The 21424-nt window shown below is 42.2% G+C and overlaps 1 protein-coding gene across 1 annotated transcript in view; it reads left to right on the forward strand.

Annotated features, from left to right (window-relative positions):
• Positions 1 to 21424, forward strand: part of LOC115647475 (isoaspartyl peptidase/L-asparaginase-like) — a 200761-nt gene that overhangs the window by 66796 nt on the left and 112541 nt on the right. The window contains exon 3 of the mRNA XM_030554207.1: positions 10183 to 10346. Within this exon, the coding sequence (XP_030410067.1) occupies positions 10183 to 10346 (164 nt within the window). The remainder of the gene's footprint in view (positions 1 to 10182; positions 10347 to 21424) is intronic.

The raw sequence follows: 21424 nt of genomic DNA on the forward strand, positions 1-21424 counted from the left end.
AAAGACAGTGAGTCAGTGTGTACCTGTGTGGATTGAGCTGCCTGCAGTCGTATGCTGCTATGGTGGCCAGGATTCTCAGAGCATAAAGTTCTAATGATAATTGGACTTTGTTGTTCAAGACTACCTTGCTAGGCAGCCCTTGCAGTAACTGAAATACGCACCATAAGTCCTGGGTCAAGGTGGGGCAACAATGGGTCAGGGTTCAGGCCCTCAGTCAGGGCTGAGCAGTAGCAGTACAAGCAATAGGAAGCCCAGGCCCTGGGTCAGGGTGCAGCAACAATGAATCAGGTGTTCAGGCCCTCAGACAGGGCTGAGCCATGACAGTAGACCCAAGCCTCCAAAAGACCTGGGAAAGGGGGAGACTGCCACCCATTAGTTGGGTAGCAGGGGGGGACACAGGCCCTCCCACTTCATTGTGTCCCAGCCTGGGGCCCTAGCAGCAGCAGAAGACCCGCTGCTGTGTCAGTGGGGATCCTGACTGCAACACACTGACATAGGCTCTGGCAGTGCTGCAGTCAGACTAGGGTCGGTGGTCCCTGGGCTACTTCCAGACTCCCCCTCGGTTAGTACTTGGGTCAGGATGTTGTCCTCTGGGGGGTCCAGCACCATGGGTTCCTCGGGGTGGTGGGCGAGCGGCAGGCCCGGCAGTTCCTCCAGGTAGCAGGCACAGGGCAGGTCCGGCAACTCCTCTGGGTAGTGAGCACAAGGCAAGTCAGGCCAGTCCTGGCCTGCAGCTTCAGCCATGGGGGTTTCCCAGTTGCAGGCTAAATTGGAGACATCTGGTCTCTCCGGTGGCTGGGGCCTAACTGAGCTCTGAGGACGAGCCTTTATACTTCTGGGTCGCCGCCTGACCCTCTGAGGGATGGGATCAGAGCTCCCTAGCTCCACCCACTCCGACCTCCGGATGGGCTCTTCCCTCTATGGTGCGGGGGGGAGCCACACCGCCTGACTATACAGTAGTTTAGCTTGTGGCAGTACTTCAAAGTAGGTAATGAGAAAAGGAAATGGGGGGAAGTGGTTGAACTTGTTCAGGGCCGTAGCAACAAAGAACGTGGCCCCCTCTGAACATATGTCCAGGGCCCATTACAATACAGAAACTGGAATGCGGTATTTATTTTATACAATATACAGGGTTCATATTATGTATACATAGGCCTACAGTGTACATGTATTCCGTATTTACGCAAAGCGCTTCTTTCGAGCCTTGTTCTCCGCAAATTGGTTAATCAATGCGTCATAGTCCAGAGATCTGGCAATCTTGTTTTTGATTGAGATAACTGTAAGCGCAGAAAGCCTGTCATCTGTCATGTTTGAGCGCAGGATATTCTTGATCAGTTTCATTCTGCTGAAGCTCCTTTCAGCACCAGCGACAGTAACTGGTGTGGTCAGAAGAATTCTGATGCAAATGCAAAGATTCGGATATATCTCCTGAAGGCTATTTTTGTATATGTACGTTAAAAAATTGTTTGCCGTGACAAGTCCTCTCTCTTTCTCGATGACATAAATAAAACGATTCAATTCCATTATAAGTTCGTTGGCATCAATGTCTCCCATTTTTCTTTCAAAATTTTTGCTGTGATTCTCCAGTTCATTTTCTCTGTGACACTGCTTCAGGCTGTTAGAGTTGTACAGAAATCCAAACAACTTATACCACTCCACGTTCTGGTCAAATCGCTACGAAACAGAAGATATGGCCTGATCAGTGAGAACAAGAAAGAACTGCTATTTGAATTTTTCTTCGGCAGAAAGACGACTCGAATATTCAGCACATTTGTAATCAAACATTCTCTTCCTACGTCGCACCCTGGTTTCTGGAAACACCTGCTCAATACCCATATGCTCTGCTATTTCACGTGCATTTGTGACCACAGAGTTATATCCTGTATTTCGATAGTCTTCCAAAAACCTCATTGTAGCACCGACTTCTGCCTGCAGTATGTCAATTGACACATCTGGTGACTGAATTAATTTGCTGGTTTTATTGACGTGAAATAGTATATCGCACCACGTGTACACAGACAGAACAAAAGGCCACATAGTAACATGGTCTAAAAGCGCACCGGCTTCTGTTGCTGTATTGCCATCTTTCTTTTCGAGCGCATATTCTCGCAAAGATGACAAAGCATTGCACAATTCTTCAAGGTGATAATGCAATGGCTTCACAGCATCAATTCTCGACTCCCAACGAGTGTCCGATAATCCTTTAACAGATATTGGCATATGTTCTTGAAGTGTATCCCAACGTGAAGGTGAAGAAGAAAAGATAACGTATATTCTGTTAATCAGACTGAAAAAGTCAATGGCATATTTCGATGACTTTGCCACGTCTGAGATCACAAGATTCCAAGTGTGAGCTCCACATGTTACATACAAGGCACGGTCATTTATTTCTAGCATGCGGGCTTGAACTCCTTTATTCTTTCCTCTCATATTTGTGCCATTATCATAAGCTTGGCCTCTCATGTCAGCAATGTCTATTCCTAAGTTGTTTGCCTTTTCAAGAAACGCTTCCAATAAGCCCTCGCCAGTTGTATCATGAACATTAAGAAAACCAACAAACGCTTCATGAATATTGACACCATCTTCACCGTTGCATTCAACAAAGCGTAACACCACAGACATCTGTTCATCATGTGACACGTCAGGAGTACAGTCCAAAATAACTGAATAATATTTTGCTTTTTTAAGCTGCGCTATGTTGGCCTCTTGAATGTTACTGGCAACAAGTTGAATCAGCTAGTTTTGGATCTGTGGACTGAGGTACAGAACATGTCTCTGCCTTCTTAATCCTCTGTAAAAGTTCGCTGAGGACAGTATCATACATTGCAAGCAATTCAAACAGTCCCAAAAAGTTGCCATTCGAAGGATCGCCAAGCTTTTCATTACTTCCTCGAAATGCCAAGTTTCTTTCGGACAAGAAAATAACGACATCAACCATGCGTTTGACAACATTTCTCCAGAAATCTCTTTCTTTCAGAAAAGCCTGCAATTCGAGTTGGTCAATAGATGTACGGTTTACTATGCCTGACCGAAGGTCAAACTATTTCACCATACAGTCTTGATGACCTTTGCCTGTTTCATGCTGCTGAAGTCTTTTTGACAGTGCTTTCCAAGCAGATGTTCCACGATGTAGCGGTATGTCACCAGTGCCAAATAATTTACAACAAAAACAAAAAATGGCATCTTTCTGAACTGAGTACATTAACCATGAACGTCTTATTTTCTTGCCATTTGCCATGGTTCGATAGAAATGAGTACTTGTGAACCTCCGTCTTTCCTCGTTAAATGGAAATTCATAATTTCATTCTGCTGTGGTGGGCCACGTGCAACAATGTCACACACTTGCCTGTCCGATATTATAGACGGCCAATTTCCTGGATCATCAGTCAGTGGTTCAGATTCAGATACTTCTTTCCCCGGCAGCAGCTGGAATATCTGTCACAGTTTGTTTGGTAGAACAACTGGCTTCACCTTTGACCTCACTTGAAGCACTTCTGGATACCTCTGGATATGATTAGTCGCTGCTAGCGCTGTCCGTTTCATGTGCCTGTACCTGTATGTTGGATTGCAGGGCAAAATACGTTGACAACTTCGGAATTTTCTCAAGTTCCTTCTCGGCATCTTTTGCTGCCTTTCGTTTACTAGCTCCGCTCTTATACATCTCTTAGACATCACAAAGCATGCTTCTGTGTTGGAAATGATAAAAAACTAAACAACTAAATTAATAACATTTATCCGCCGACCGCCATTATGAACGCAAAAACACATTCTTTGAATGGGTCCAACTAAAATTCGAAACTGACCGACAGATAACTGATGTAGCCAATAGCATTATGATGTATCATAATGACTTCACAGTTTTGTCAGTAAAACTGCCATGGATTGTGCAACAGCGTCAATAAATGTCAATTACCTAGTTATACCTTACATTTTTTTTGCCACTTTTAGGGGCCCCCTTCCTTGCGGGGCCCCCTCCGGTCGGAGGGTACGGAGGGCGCTCGCTACACCTCTGAACTTGTTGCAGGGGAGGCAGGTCGGAGGAAGGATTTCAGGCTTCAGATGCAAAGGCAAACTCATATTTGAAAAGGTTCTCCTTATCCCTATAGCCACTGTGTTAAAGGAAAAGAGAAATGGGGGGAAAGATAGTGAAACTCTTCCTCTTGCATACACATTCCTCTTTTTATTTATTTACATAAGGGATTTCTTTGAGTCACTGAGGATCAGATCCTAGCTATGCACCACTGAGAGCCAATGCACAGCTGTGGTAATACCAGCAAAAGCCCATACAGATCAAGGATTCGTAATCACTGTCCATAGCCATAGGTTATTAAAAGAGCCTACAAATGACCAATCTCTTGTAGCTTATTGCTATATTGTATAGCGGAGAGTTCTGGCATAGTGAGCCCCATTCTTGTGCTTTTTCTGAGCTTCATAGGGACACATCTCACTTGTTATGCTGCTAGTAACCTCAGTCTGTGAGGGTGAATCATCCCTTATTTCGTGGCTTTTATAGCAGTCTGTTGCTTAGAATGTATCAGGCTGTTTCTGACACACTCTCATGTTGCCATAGTGCTCGTCAAATTATCAGTGAGTTAGCTTTTCATTGGCAGAATAGTTCCTTTCTTAGGACTGCTGTTGGATATATGTCCTGATTGGTTGTGCCCATGTACCTTTCCATAGCTTACAGTGGTATTGTTCTACCATCCTCCATCTGTGTCCTTATTGGCCCCGTACAATCAGTGTGTCCCTTCCCTAATTGTTCATGTGATACATAGAGCTGATGCTCCTACACTGAAGCAGGTGTTAGTGGAAAATAGCTGCTGTAACGTATTAACATGACAAGGCTATGAATTATGCAGATTTTACCCCAATTATCTTCACTCACTGCCCTTCATGTGCCCTAGTTGTTCTGTGATAGGAAGTGAAAGGAATGTGCAAAGAGAAGACACCCTATCACACTCTGCTGGGCAGCACATGATATAGCACATCTGCAAACACTTACCTGCAAAACCAATATTCCTTGATTTGTCTGGGCACAAACTCTCTGCCTAATAATAATATCAGATGGGATTTGCTGCACTATATTGGAATATAGCATCAGCATACATTTGAAAAATCAAACCATGGCTAAAACATACCCTGTGACATCAAATAAACATTCCAGTACTGCAAAATGTGAGTATTATATAAAATGTGCCTGAAATGTTGTAATTTGAGCTTGAAGCATTAACACAATGCACTGTGTTGCAGAGCAATACAAATTCCTCAAACAGTAATAGAGTGTCTCTTTAAAATGGATCCAACTTGGTGGTGCAGCATGAACATCAAGAATAACAAGACTGTTGTGTTACTCTTCTCATTGCCATTCTACTTCTACCCCAGGAGGAGAAATTAAAATAGTTTCCTGAACATAAAGCAAAGCTATAAACCATGTAAAGCAATATCAACATTTCCCAGAAGCTCTATGTATTACATTACCAATTTTTTTATTCATGAACTTTGCTCTAATTGCATTAGTATCAAAGTATATTATTTTTATTGATGATAATAGTGTATGAAAGTAATTATGCTAGTGATTTTAGCATATTAGCTTATTTGTGATACTGATAAAATGTAAGCTTTAAAAAATTCATAACAAGTACAATTTTCATATTGTATATATATATAGTTTTGCTTCCTAGATGTATTTGTTAACACTCCATAATATTCTTGTAGGGTCTGGACCTGAATTCCTTGTGCACCTAAATGTCATGATTAATTCAGTGAGACTGTTAGAGTGCACAAAAAAAGAAAAAGTGGGCCTATAACCTACCATGGTGTGGTTTTTTTTTTTATTCCTGTATTTCAGTTGTAATCTCTTTGAGGCAGGGACTATCTTTTTATTTTGTGAGTGATTCTCCTTCCTATGTGCTACAGTCATGCAAATTTATAATAATAATGGAAAATATTTCTGCCAATGAGATGCAGGCTGTAGAGTATTCTCTGAGCCAACGGAAGCCTTAGCACTTTGAATAAAACACTGGAAAATATACAATAAGTATTATCCTGTATTGCCAAGGAGATTGACTGGAGGATCTGGTAGGTCTTTTCCATCTCTATCATCTATGATTCAGCATAAGCCTGATCCAAAGATCATTGATCAGTGGAAAGAGTCCAGTTTATTTCAATGGGCTTTGAATCAGATCCTATAAACATTCCAGACTTTGCACTGCTTTTTCTGTGAACATAAAGATATTGTAAAATGTTCAGGTTAATTCCAAACAACAAAAAGAGGATTTTCATTGTACTGAACATGAATATTAGGAGTATTTTATAATACTAACTGAATTTATATTTACATATTATTTTAGTACAAGGAATGTTCAAGGGTAGTTTCAAGAAATATGAGCTTGTATTATTTAAAACAGAGTATAAAAAAATCTAAAGTACCTTCGAACCTATATCAACAAAAGTATTATAGATAAATATTAAACTGAGGAATTTGGTAAATAAGTTCAGCAACTTGTATTAAATCTGATGCATATACTCATGGGAAATTGTTTGACTGAGAAAATTCATGTATAGTACTACAGTAACAAGTTTAACCACAAATTTGACTCCGAGGTTATGGATTGTGTTGCATAATAGGTAGGTTGAGATCATTTATCACTTCTTTGTCATGCTCCTTGGTTAGCATACTCTGGCTGTGGTGCTACATATCAAATCCCTAATCCATTTGGGTTAAGAATGACATTTGGGGCTTTATCATAATGGATATGTTAGTGTTCCTCCAATAGAGTTTTACAAAATGTGATTAGATTGTTATAAGGTTATTATATGGGGCAGAAGCCGATCAGAAAGAGTATCTTTAGACTGATAAATAATATAGCATTTTCAAAGTGTAGGATTTTTTTTTTAACCTGGCCTCTTTTGAAGTTAAATAAGATTCGTCCTCTAGTGCTGGAGTAAAGTGAATATCTATATTCACTAAAATTTAGTTTTACATCCACACAATACACTAAAGCAGCAAAGAGTCCTGTGGCACCTTATAGGCTAACAGATGTATTGGAGCATGAGCTTTCGTGGGTGAATACCCACCTTGTCGGATGCATGTAGTGGAAATTTCCAGGGGCGGATATATATATGCAAGTAAGAAGCAGGCTAGAGATAATGAGGTTAGTTCAATCAGGGAGGCTGAGGCCCTCTTCTAGCAGTTGAGGTGTGAAAACCAAGGGAGGAGAAACTGCTTTTGTAGTTGGCTAGCCATTCACAGTCTTTGTTTAATCCTGAGCTGATGGTGTCAAATTTGCAGATGAACTGGAGCTCAGCAGTTTCTCTTTGAAGTCTGTTTCTGAAGTTTTTTTGCTATAGGATGGCTACCTTTAAATCTGCTACTGTGTGTCCAGAGAGGTTGAAATATTCTCCTACAGGTTTTTGTATATTGCCATTCCTGATATCTGATTTGTGTCCATTTATCCTTTTCCGTATGGACTGTCCGGTTTGGCCAATGTGCATAGCGGAGGGGCATTGCTGGCATATGATGGCTTAATGCCATCATGATTTCAACAGCTTCCACCCCACCATCAGCCTCAGCCTGTACCAATCTACAAAGGAGGTCCACGTCCTAGACACCATGGTGCAAATAAGTGATGGTCACGTTAACACCACCCTATACCGAAAACCTACCGACCGCTATCCCTACCTTCATGCCTCCAGCTTCCATCCCAGGCACACCACATGATCTATTGTCTACAGCCAAGCACTGAGGTACAGCAGCATCTGCTCCAACCCCTCAGACAGAGACCAACATCTACAAAATCTTCACGAAGCATTCTCAAAACTACAATACCCACACAAGAAAATAAGGAAACAGATCAACAGAGCCAGACGTGTACCCAGAAGCCTCCTAGTACAAGACAAACCCAAGAAAGAAACCAACAGAACTCCACTGGCCATCATATACAGTCCCCAGCTAAAACCTCTCTAACGCATCATCAGGGATCTACAACCCATCCTGGACAATGATCCCTCACTTTCACAGACCTTGGGTGGCAGGCCAGTCCTTGCTCACAGACAACCTGCCAACCTGAAGCATATTCTCACCAGTAACTGCACACCACACCATAATAACTCTAGCTCAGGAACCAATCCATGCAACAAACCTCGATGCCAACTCTGCCCACATATCTACACCAGCGACACCATCGCAGGACCTAACTGGGATAAAAAGGATAAATGGACACAAATCAGATATTAGGAATGGCAATATACAAAAACCTGTAGGAGAACACTTCAACCTCCCTGGCCACATTATAGCAGACCTTAAGGTGACCACCCTATAGCAAAAAAACTTCAGGACCAGACTTCAAAGAGAAACTGCTGAGCTCCAGTTCATCTGCAAATTTGACACCATCAGCTCAGGATTAAACAAAGACTGTGAATGGCTAGCCAACTACAAAAGCAGTTTCTCCTCCCTTGGTTTTCACACCTCAACTACTAGAAGAGGGCCTCAGCCTCCCTGATTGAACTGACCTCATTATCTCTAGCCTGCTTCTTACTTGCATATATATACCTGCCCCTGGAAATTTCCACTACATGCATCTGACAAAGTGGGTATTCACCCACGAAAGCTCATGCTCCAATACGTCTGTTAGTCTATAAGGTGCCACAGGACTCTTTGCTGCTTTTACAGATCCAGACTAACACTGCTATCCCTCTGATACTTGATACAATACACTGATACTTTTTGTTTGCTTATTTTAATATTTACAGACTTCATTTTCCTGCAAAGTATTTCTTCAGTTGAAATATTTTTTCATGGGATAATTTGAGAAACAAGTAAAACTGATACTGTAGAACAAAGCTCTTCTTTTATATTTTCAACTACAGTAAAAGGAATTTTAATTAAACTAATTCTAATTCTGCAATACTTGTGGCTTCATTAAGGAAATCCCAAGGTACTGCTATCACAGTTGCACTGACATCACCATTGCACTGTCATCACTGCAACTTGACTCTTTTTTAATGTCTCTTCTGACCTAACTCACTCAAATAATGGTCCAGATCCTTCCTGCTTCTGCCTCGGGTTCAAATCCTCCCTTTTTCCACAGGTTAGAGTAAAAGAAGAGTCACTTTATGGCTACTACTGTAGCCCTGTGACTGTAGTGGCTGCTGCTTGCCCCACAGGCGACATGTCTATCTTTCCTTTGTTTTTGGAAAATGCTTAGTGCATTCTGGGTATTACTACAGTCTAATTAGTAAGAATGTATCTTTCCAGTACTCTTGCTCATGTCTCTGATGTATAGAACATGCAGAGAGTCACAAGCGAGATTGGATCTATAGTGGACTTGGTATGTGGACCCTCTGTGTAGGATCCCCACATCCTGCTCTATTACCCCATGCAAATGAGTAGAATAACACCAGTTCTGCAGAAGGCCATTGGGTAGAGAACAGGATTTCCTTCTATATTTTAAAAAGGGTTTTTAAACCGCTTTCTATAGTACTCTATGGAGAAACATTGTATACAACCACAGAATAGGAATGTGGTATCTTTTGTTCTCAGAAGTTCTACAAGTAAAGCACAATTTAATAACAAGCGTAGTAATTAATACTATGATACTCATCATGCTGACCCTGAACTTAAGGAAGAGAAGAAAGAAAAATTAAGAAAAAAAATGAAGGCAAAGAAAAATTTTTAAAGGAAAGAAATGGGAAAAATTAGACAGTGAGATTGAAATGAGAAAGAGGAGAAATAAAGAGAAGTGGACTAAAATCATTGTTTCTTTATTATTGGTATCATGCGTAATTGTCCCAGAGAAAATTAAGTGGGCAACTAAAATTTGCTTTCTTGTAGATCCCAAGACAAATTAAACTGTACTTCAAACCTTAGGTCTGAGATTTTCAATGCTGACTAAGAAATTTAAATGCACCATTCCCATTAATTTCAGTGGAACTTGGAAGTCCAAATTCCTGAGGCAGCTTGTAAAACATCAACCTAAGAATCTTTTAAACCTGCAACATCTTGATTAACCAAAAACTCTTTGCACCGATGGTCTGTTTCTTCAAATGGGACTGTGATTCTAATTAGGGCCTCTGGGTGCTAAAGGATAGAGACTTTAAATATATAAGATTTTTATGTATCATGCGGTTGATAGCATTGAAGGTTATTTTTACTATTCAGTTTCTCTCTCTGATATTTTTTAGACACCGTATGTGATGCTCACTGGAATGGGTGCTAACCAGTTTGCTGAGAAGCTAGGCATACCTCAAGTGCCTGTAGAAGAGTTAGTAACAGACCATGCCAAAGCTGAATGGGAGCAATACCGCAAATACAAGCAGACTGTCAAATCACTTTTTAACACAGAATTGTAAGTAGCAATTATAGATAAGTTACTGATCTGGTTGACACAAACACTACATTGGATTTATGCCTTTTGAATGAAGCTGCAAATATTAGTATGTCTGGACAAAAGGAAAGGAAAATGTAGCATAAATTGTCACATGATATTTGATTTTGCATATTTCTTGTTTTAGCAAAACACATGGAAACTGAAGAAAATCTTTGCTACCTACTGATTTCTTAAAAAGTAATTTTGTGTTGAATCTAGTTAGGGCTAGATCTTGGACCACACTGTGCATATTGGGTTTGATGGCTGAACTGTTTTTTATAATTCATGTTGCATGCGTACACATGAGGTGAACATTGAACTTTGAAGTACCAGTGGAAGCAAAGAGAGGGATTATGAGATCACATCTGGGCAATGGTTGAATTTAAGAGTTTGCTGTCTTAGAGGCACTCAAAGATAATCTTCATCTAAGATTGAACTTCCAAAAGCCATCAAGTCAAAATGTAGTAACCACAGATGCATTCATCTTGAGATGGTAGGCCCATAGACAAGCACTTCATCTTTATGGGACTAAGGAGACTCATCTTCTGGAGCAGACTGAGACAAAATAGAGAAAGTGGAAATATTTTTTATTGAAAGTAACATCCAACCCAATGATGTTAGCAGTATCTGTAGGAAATCTTAAAAAAAAAAAAAGCACCTATGTAATTATCTGCACTAGCCTTCAATGTGTTAAATCTATTTATCAGTCTAAGCAAACATTTTAAACAAAAAAAAACAACCTAATGTGGTGGCATGGTAATCATTGTTACTGGGATTTTCATCTGGACAAAAGTCTAGTATATATTATAGTTTAAAACTGGAATGTTATTTGATTGTCTACTATATATTTTAAACTATCCAATAGAGATATGTAGTTATAACCATGTGAATTTTGGCTTAAATCATCCCCTATTCAGGAAAAAAAAATCAATATAGGGCACTAGATTTCTGTGAGCTCACAGTATAATACAGAGGTTAAGCTAGTAAATGTGGCCCTTGAATTTATAAAAAGGGGAGTAATAAGTTGAAGTAGGAAAGTGTTGTTACCACTGTATATGGCACTAGTGAGACCATTACTGGAATATGGTGTTCCATTCTGCTGTGGACACAAGATGTTGACAAATTGGAAAGCACTCAGAAAGTGTGACTAGAACTACTCAAGGTCTGGAAAACCAAGTTTACAATGAGATAAAGAAGCTCACTCTATTGATCCCAGGCCAATGGGGGCTGCGGAAAGCGATGAGGGCAGAGGGATGTGCTGGCTGCCACTTTCTGCCACCCCCATTGGCCTGGGACTGCGAACCGTCACTAGTGGGAGCCGCGATTAGCCAAACCTGTGGACATGGCAGGTAAACAAACTGGCCCGGCCCACCAGGGGCCTTCCCCTGGCAGGCCGCGTGCCAAAGGTTGCCGATCCCTGAGGTAATTTATAATTTTAGACTCATTTATATAAGAGGCATTACATTAAAGTTCAGTTAAAACTATCCTCTCTTCTAGAATAGTGTAACATGTTAAGGTTGATGGAGAATTGCTTTTCTTTGGTTTGGATTTGCAATGGGCAGCAAAGTGTTTTACCTACCGTATATCTAGTTGCTGTTCCCCCAGAGCCAGTCTTTGTTTCTGCTTTACAGAGATCACTGTCACCCATTTTTAGATAGTCACCATTTGTTTGTCATAGACAGGGTCTCAAGAAAGTGTTGAGGGCAATTATTTCCCATTTCTTGACAAAAATTGGAGAAAATATGGGGAATCTCTTGACAAATGTCATCACTATTCTGCTATCATGTAGGATTCACTGGGATGTTCTATGTTATTTTTATTTTCGTTACCTCAGAAGAATAAAACTTTCAGTTTTACTCCTTTGTCTCAGCTTCTCGATCTCTTTCATTTATCTGAAATCAGAGGCAGATGAGCTTAGAAGTCTGAAGAGACAGGAACAACTGATAGATACATGTTACAATTTAGTAAGAGGTTATTACATACAGCAAAGTAAACTCTCCATACAGTGTAGAACAAGGGGCTTACCTGAGCTAATCACATAACATTAGATTGGGTTCTTTGTAAATTGACAGTGCTGGCCAACCTCTTGAGTTAGTAGTGACAATGAGTTGTTTCGTCAAGTGGCAATGTGTTTCAAAATAAATTCATTCCCTATTCCCTTCAGTCCTCTTTTCTTATATCTTCCTTTCTATCTTACAAAGTGGAATGTAGAAAATGTATCTTTTTCTTTAGACATCCTTTCTTCACTCCAATTTCCTCTAATTTTCTCTCTCCTTTGCAATACTCTTGCTCTCCTTATCTCCCTTCTCCTGTTCCCAATCCCTTTTTTATCTCCTGCTTATCTCCCTCCCCATCCACTTCCCAGTTCTTTCCCCTTCCACTTCTGATTGCTCAATTCTATTTACATAATTTATAATACTATAAACTAAGCATTTATTTTACTATTCTACAGTAACACTGGACCAGATTCTCTGCTAGTGCAATTCCCTTGAGCTCAACTGAGCTGCACCCATATACATCAGCAGAAAATTTAGCCCACTGATGTACATGTGGATAGCACCTTCCCTCCTGCAGGATCTCAAATCATAGGTGCAATCACACAGAGTGTAAGGGACAAAAGAAAATTGTTTACCATGGCGATGCTCCTTTTTAGACCATTAGTAAGTAACTCCCTCACAACAGTTCCGTGTACCTCTCAGCTGTATCTCCACTGATGGAAACCTGAATGGAGCTGAGACGTCTAATTTTTTTAAAATTCCTCTCCTTTCCTTTTCCTCATCCTTTTATCTTTCCATCTGTTAAAAGAAATGCTATGTTTCAAGCTGCCATACCTGACCTCATAGCCTCCCACTAACAGGATTAACAAACACAGTTAAATGGGAAGTCATTGCTCGTTCCTAGATTACTTGCGGGGCAATCTGGATTTTTATCCTGGATTGTTGATGAATTTGGCATTTTAGGACCAAGTTCAAACACAGATTCCACTGTCTTCTATACAAGCACTGGATCGAGGGGCTGGTGTTCAAACAGTGATAGGTGCTCACAACCTCCACTTTTCCAATGGGCCTGCAGATAGTGCTTCCCTAAAAGCTGGGTGCTCTGGATAGGGAAGTGGCATGATCAGAGTGTCTCTAGGAACATTAAAAGCAGCAAAGAATCCTGTGGCACCTTATAGACTAACAGACGTTGTGGAGCATGAGCTTTCGTGGGTGAATACCCACTTCCTCAGATGCATGTAATGGAAATATCCAGGGGCAGGTATATATATGTGTGCTAGCAAGCAAGCTAGAGATAACGAGGTCAGTTCAATCAGGGAGGATGAGGCCCTGTTCTAGCAGTTGAGGTGTGAAAACCAAGAGAGGAGAAACTGGTTCTGTAATTGGCAAGCCATTCACAGTCTTTGTTCAATCCTGAGCTGATGGTGTCAAATTTGCAGATGAACTGAAGCTCAGCAGTTTCTCTTTGAAGTCTGGTCCTGAAGTTTTTTTGTTGCAGGATGGCCACCCTTAAGGTCTGCTATAGTGTGGCCAGGGAGGTTTGAAGTGCTCTCCTACAGGTTTTTGTATATTGCCATTCCTAATGTCTGATTTGTGTCCATTTATCCTTTTCCGTAGAGACTGTCCAGTTTGGCCGATGTACATAGCAGAGGGGCATTGCTGGCATATGATGGCGTATATTACATTGGTGGATGTGCAGGTGAATGAACCAGTGATGGTGTGGCTGATCTGGTTAGGTCCTGTGATGGTGTCGCTGGTGTAGATATGTGGGCAGAGTTGGCATCGAGGTTTGTTGCATGGATTGGTTCCTGAGCAAGAGTTATTATGGTGTGGTGTGCAGTTACTGGTGAGAATATGTTTCAGGTTGGCAGGTTGTCTGTGGGCAAGGATTGGCCTGCCACCCAAGGCCTGTGAAAGTGTGGGATCATTGTCCAGGATGGGTTGTAGATCCTTGATGATGCGTTGGAGGGGTTTTAGCTGGGGGCTGTATGTGATGGCCAGTGGAGTCCTGTTGGTTTCTCTCTCTGGGTTTGTCTTGCAGTAGGAGGCTTCTGGGTACACGTCTGGCTCTGTTGATCTGTTTCCTTATTTCCTCGTGCGGGTATTGTAGTTTGAGAATGCTTGGTGGAGATTTTGTAGGTGTTGGTCTCTGTCTGAGGGGTTAGAGCAGATGCGGTTGTACCTCAATGCTTGGCTGTGACAATGGATCGTGTGATGTGCCCGGGGATGGAAGCTGGAGGCATGAAGGTAGGCATAGCGGTCGGTGGGTTTTCGATATAGAGTGGTGTTAATGTGACCATCACTGATTTGCACCGTGGTGTCAAGAAAGTGGACCTCCCGTGTAGATTGGTCCAGGCTGAGGTTGATGGTGGGGTGGAAGCTGTTGAAAATCATGGTGGAATTTTTCCAGAGTCTCCTTCCCATGGGTCCAGATGATGAAGATGTCATCAATGTAGCGTAGATAGAGAAGGGGTGTGAGTGGACGAGAGCTGAGGAAGCGTTGTTCCAGGTCGGCCATGAAGATATTGGCATATTGTGGTGCCATGCGGGTGCCCATAGCAGTGCCACTGATCTGGAGATATATATTGTCATCAAATTTGAAATAGTTGTGTGTAAGTATAAAGGCACAGAGCTCAGCAGCCAGTTGTGCTGTGGCATCATCAGGGATAGTGTTCCTGACAGCTTGTATTCCATCTGTGTGTGGGATGTTTGTGTAGAGAGCTTCTACATCCATGGTGGCTAGGATGGTGTTTTCTGGGAGGTCACCAATGCATTGTAGTTTCCTCAGGAAATCAGTGGTGTCGCGGAGATAGCTGGGAGTGCTGGTGGCATAGGGTCTGAGTAGAGAGTCCATATATCCAGATAGTCCTTCAGTGAGAGTGCCAATGCCCGAGATGATGGGGCATCCAGGATTTCCGGGTTTGTGGATCTTGGGTAGTAGATAGAATAACCCTGGTCGGGGCTCTAGGGGTATGTTGATTTCTTCTGGTGTTAGTGTAGGGAGTGTCCTGAGTAGATGCTGTAGTTCTTAGTGTATTCCTCAGTGGGATCTGAGGGAAGTGGCCTGTAGAATTTGGTATTGGAGAGTTGTCTGGCTGCCTCCTTTTGATAGTCAGACCTGTTCAAGATGACAACGGCACCTCCTTTATCAGCCTCTTTGATGATAATGTCAGGGTGGTTTCTGAGGCTGTGGATGGCATTGCGTTCTGCACGACTTAGGTTGTGAGGCAAGCGATGTTGTTGTTCCAGGATTTCTGCCTGTGCACGCCGGCGGAAGCATTCAATGTATAGGTCCAGGTTGTCATTTCGACCCTCAGGAGGAGTCCATGTGGAGTTCTTTTTCTTGTGCTGTTGGTGGGAGGGCACCCGCGTATCAGTGCACTGTTCAGTGTTGTCCTGGAAGTATTCTTTGAGCCGGAGACGGCGAAAGTAGGCTTCCAGATCGCCACAGAACTGTATCATGTTGGTGGGGGTGGCAGGGCAGAAAGAGAGTCCCCGAGATAGGACAGACTTTTCTTCTGGGCTGAGTGTGTAGTTGGATAGATTGACGATATTGCTGGGTGCGTTAGGGGTACCACTGTTGTGGCCCCATGTGGCAGGTAGGAGTTTAGACAGCTTACAGTCCTTTTTCCTTTGAAGAGCGGTGAAGTGAGTAATGTAGATCTCCTGTCTTATTCTAGGAACATTAATCATAAGTTAGGGCTCCCCTGGGAAGTGGAGGACTGTAAACATAACTTTCTCTCCTCCGTAGTAGCTTTCCCCACTGGTGCAGAGGAGTGATTCAAGCCCTACACCTTTTATTTAGTTTGAAAATGCACGAAATTATACATTTGGAGGGATGCTGGGTCTTAAAGAGACCTTCAGCTCAGCATTCCCTTTCCCCTCAGTTTGTGGGGAGAGGAAGCTATAACTCATTTTATAAATTCATGCAACATCATGATCCAGTTCCTCTATTTTGCCAAAGCTCTTCCTGCAAAGAAAAAGAGGTTTAAAAAGCAAACCTATTCGGAGTCCATCTTAGAGTGTAAGCTCCTCAGTGCAGTGACCTATTTTCTTTGTCACAGGTGTGCATGCTGTTTTACAATATAGAAATAACCACCTACAACACCTCCGAAGTGTTGCCCCACTGGTGAAGAGATCAGCTGGTGCACAGCACAGCATGCCATAGAACAATGGAGGGACTTGAGTCAAAGACATTATGATAAACCACTATTTTATGCAGAATGCTATGGGATTCTTAATGTCCTAGCATAGCACAGACAACTTCATTTTGTTAGGCCTCCTCTGAAACTTAACCATTTAAATCCCTCCAAAGATACCTAGCTCAAAAGGATAAATAATTTTGTGAAGCTGTTGTTCTAGGAATCTAGATATTTCAAACCCAATGCTTATCACTGCAAAGCCATTCCCTCAAGCTCCCACATCCTTCATGCTGATTGTCCCAAAAAACTCGCAAAAACCAAACAAACAAAACACACACACACATATTTTACAGAGAGAGGTATAAGGTAAAAAGAAAAGAAAGGGAGACTGAGAAAATGGATTCTCTTGCTCAAAGCGAAGGGGAATAGAGTGGTGTTCCAGGCCAGTGGGTTAGCACAAGGGAACATATCACTCCCTTCCCATGTAAAAACTAGAGGGAATAAAGCAGTCAAAACCCCATCCAGGCTTGACAAAAGTAGTGGAGATCAAGACTCTACAGGTAGCCCACTTCCTTTATTGCTGAGCTCCTCTCACCTCCTTCCCGCATCAGTGGTAAGATAGCCCACTCTCAGCAGTGCTGCCATTGGCTGACAGCCAGTTCCTGCACTCACCTGACCATTAAGAGTGCAGAGGCAGAGTTAATGCTGATTCAAGAAGTATTAAATTGGCCAGATATTTTCCTGTGGTCTTTAAAAAACATGTTGCCCATCAGAGTAGACTAAAGAGGCAAAGTGGTCTAATGACTAGGGTACTGGACTAAGAGTTGGGAGACAGTAGGTCTGTTCTTAGCCCTGCCATTTACTTATTTTGTGACCTTAGGCAAGTCATTTTGCCGCTCTTCTCTCCCACCATTTGTCGATTTAGATCTTTAGGGCACCAACCATCTCCTACTATGTGTGTTTCTAGCACCTACCACAATGGGGCCCTGATCTCAATTGGGCACCTCTAGGAACTACTCTAATATAAACAATAGAGACTATTTTTTTGCCCATGGCCCCTTTTTGCTTGTATGGAGTTACTGCTGCCTCAAGCTTCACAGCAGTAACAAGAGGGAATATCTGTCTTTCCTTCAGCTCAGCTCCCTCCCATTTCGGAGATTTTTCTCTTTTCCATAACATGTAATAAGGAGGAACTAAGGGCTTGTCTACACTTGAAATGTTACAGCAGCACAGCTGCACTGCTGTAGCGCTTCAGTGTAGACACTACCTATGCTGACAGGAGAGGTTCTTCCATTGGTGTAGGTAATGCACCTCCCTGAGAGGCAGAGAATTTTTGCATTGACCTAGTGCTCTCTACACAGGGACTTATATTGGCTTAACTATGCCACTCAAGGGTGTGGATTTTTTACACCCTGAGAATGTAGTTAAATCAACCAAATTTGCTAGTAAACTAGGCCTAAGGTGCTCCCCTAAAGATGTTAGAGAATTGGGTTTATAGTGATACTGTTTCTTGGAGCATGCAGCATTTGCTTGAGATGTTCTAAATATGGTTTGAGATTATCAAAAGCTGCACTGAGATCAGAGACCTGTAATCTGAAGTAAGGAATAGGCTGTTTAATGAAGAACATTGAAAGTTTCTCATTAAATATTAATATTTACACAGTAAAGTTTTTCTGATGTTAACTATTACATACAGCAGGACAAAGATATATATTTATACAGTCATGTTGGACTCCGATAGTGCTGGAGTCACTAAAGATCTCACTTTGCTTTTTAGCAAGATTGAAAGTAACAATACTGATAACTAAAACCACTTCACAGCTCAGAATTAATTCCTTCTTACAAGCTGCACTGAGCCTCATTTAAAACAAAGTTTTTCTCTAGCCCTTTTTCTTGGGTTACTACTACTACTAAGTCAAATTTAAAAAAAAAGACCACCACCACCACTTATAAAGTAAAGTATAAAGAAAAGTAACTTTTCTAGTTCCCTGAGTATTAATAGTAACAAGTTTATAATAGTTTCATATATTTCTCATATTGAGATTACTTCTAACTCAATTGTGAAAGTGTACAGCTTTAAAAGGACTTGAGGTTCAAAAGAATAACAAATGTGATGCTTTTAAATGTAGAATACAACTTTTACAAAGAGAACCTGCTCCAGGAGTCAAGGATATGAAAAGGTATACTAGTGCTTTTATAAATCTGTAACTGAAGTGGCTATATTTGCCTTGTCATAGTACATAACATAATATAAGTTGTCTGCAAAAAAAACCAAAAACAAACAAACAAAAACATGAATCTATGCATGTATATATTGCAAATGGCTCACTGAATTTCTTGTCTCTAATATAGGTATAAAAACTAGATAAGAGCTGGAAGATTTTTTTTTAAAGGATACATTTCAAACAAATTCCCTATTCCCAAAGTAATGTCCCCAGCGATAGCCTGCTGTGGGTTCAGATAAGAATTTATAGCTCCTATTAAGTCAAATTCAGATTTACAGAAAAAGAGCAAAAAGATTCAAATCAGTGGTATTGCACTGGGTTGCACCAGTAATGAATCTGGCCTGCTGACTTCAAAAGGGATTGTAGCATGCAACTCCTTTCAGAATCAGGCCCAGACTTTGTTTTATCAGATACAATAGGTGCAATACAAAGGTTCAAGAGTCACCACGACAGGACTGGCAATAAGGGCAAATTATTAGTTGGTAAGAGTATTTTCCAGTAGTGTCTACAAAGGACTAGGTTCTCTTCCTTACACAAAAGTAGGCATATTCTCTCTCCTGAAGAGCTCACATGCTAAAGACAGACAAATGGAAGGGAGAAGCCAATATTCCTAGGCTGACAAAGGTAGTTCTTGACTATGGGTACATCTACATTGGAGCTGGGAGATGTACATTCTAGTTCAAGGAGACATACCCTAGCTGTGATTGAGCTAGCTCCTGCACTTCTAAAAATATAAATGCAGTTGTGGCAGCACAAGGGGTGGGAGGGGCGAGCCATACTTATGGTCTCAGATATGGCAGTTAGCTCTCCTGCCATTCACACTGCCACAGCTTCATGACTATTTCTAGATGCTAGCTCAATCAGAAGAGGTCTGTCTTTTCAAACTGGAATTTACAACTTCCAGCTCCAGCGCAGACATATCCTATATCTTGGCCACATATAGTGGTTGCCATAGGGTTGTGGTCTTCTATGCCCTTCCACCGAGTTATATCAAATATTTCTCAAACTTGTCAGTGTAAGTCAGCTAGTTTCTCTGTAGACAGCAATGCAGAAGTGTGTCTTCAGGAGGGGCTTCAGGATGGAGGGTAGAAGTTGTAGAGATGAGCCTTGTCTTTCTCGGGGCTTAGTTCTGCTTCACTAATAGACCGATGGGGGGACCCAGTCCCATCCACTACTCCAGGTCCCAGCCCAGCGACCCAACACACATCGATCATGTACTGCTTCCTTCAGTTTGCTGCTGCTGATTTCTGGGCCTTTTCCAATGTAGCCTCTTTCTCTTCTTTCTTACCTCAGGGCTCCTCTTCCTCCTCCCTGAATACAAGTTACCCCAGAACCATTCTTCTGCTTCTCTTTCTGAGCTCCTGCAATGAGCATTTCAATCATAAACATTTTGACTTTTTCATAGTTGTTTGGTTTGTTTATTTGTTTTTTGACCAAGACAATTCAATGAAGTTGATACAAATTAGCAAAATGTTTTGGTCGACTGGAATCTTCATTTTTCAGAGAAACTGAAAACAAAACATTCTGTACAAAATATTTCATCCAGTTCTAGAGAAGTGGGAGGGATAAAGTGTGTTCCACTAAGTTTGCACGTATCCCGTGTGTGTCATATTTTCATTGTATAATTGTTTACACATTTTCTTTACTAAGTCCCCACAGTTTCTGGAATTGTCAGGATCTGAATTGTGAGAAGGATGTGTTTTGTTATATTGACATATAGTTTCCATGCAAAAATCCTCCCTTGTATTACATTATTCTTCACCTCTAGATTAGGGTTGCCAGGAATCTGGTTTTCGACCAGAACACCTGTCCAGAAAGGGACCCTGATGGCTCTGGTTGGTGCTGCCGACCAGGCCATTAAAAGTCCAGTATGCAGCGCATCATGGCCCTAGGGCTAAGATAGACCCCCTGCCTACCCTGGCTCTGCGCAGCTCCTGGAAGAGGCCACCAGGTCCCTGCGGCTCCTAGGTGCATGGGCAGCCAAGGAAATGCCACACGCTGCCCCCAACACAGTGCTGCCTCCGCAACTCCCATTGATCGGAAACCGCGACCAATGGGAAATGCAGTGGCAGCGCCTGCCTGCACAAGGGCAGCACATGGAGCCTCCATGGCCTCCCATGCACCTAAGAGCTGCAGAGACTTGGTGGACGATCCCTGGGAGCCGTAAAAAGTGATGCTGGGACCCTGCACTCTCCCCCACACCCCAATCCCCTGCCACAGCCTGGAGTAACCTCCTGCACCCAAATTCCCTCCTGGATCCTGCACCTTGCACACTCCCACACAGCCCTGACCCAGCCCTGAACCCTCTTCTTCACCTCAAACACCTCATCCCTGGCCCTACCCCAGAGCCCATACACCCCCATTGGAGCCCTCACCCCCTACGTCCCAAGCCCTGCACCAGCTGGAGCCTCCTCCTGCACCCCAAACCCCTCATGCCTGTCTCCTGCTGAGTCCTCACCCCTCTCCTGCACCCAACTCTGTACCCCAGCCTGTTGAAAGTGAGTGAGGGTGGAGGAGAGCAAGTCACAGAGGGAGGGGATCTGGGGTGAGAAGGGGCAGGGCCTCAGGGAAGGGGTGGGGGAAGGCATGGGTGTTTGGTTTTGTGCAATTAGAAAGTTGGCATCCCTACTCTAGATATACAAAAGTTTCCCCATAAGAAATGAAAGAATTCATGGAATTTCATAAAATCATAG

Source organism: Gopherus evgoodei, chromosome 3, assembly GCF_007399415.2.
Source record: "Gopherus evgoodei ecotype Sinaloan lineage chromosome 3, rGopEvg1_v1.p, whole genome shotgun sequence".
Lineage (NCBI taxonomy): Eukaryota > Metazoa > Chordata > Testudines > Testudinidae > Gopherus > Gopherus evgoodei.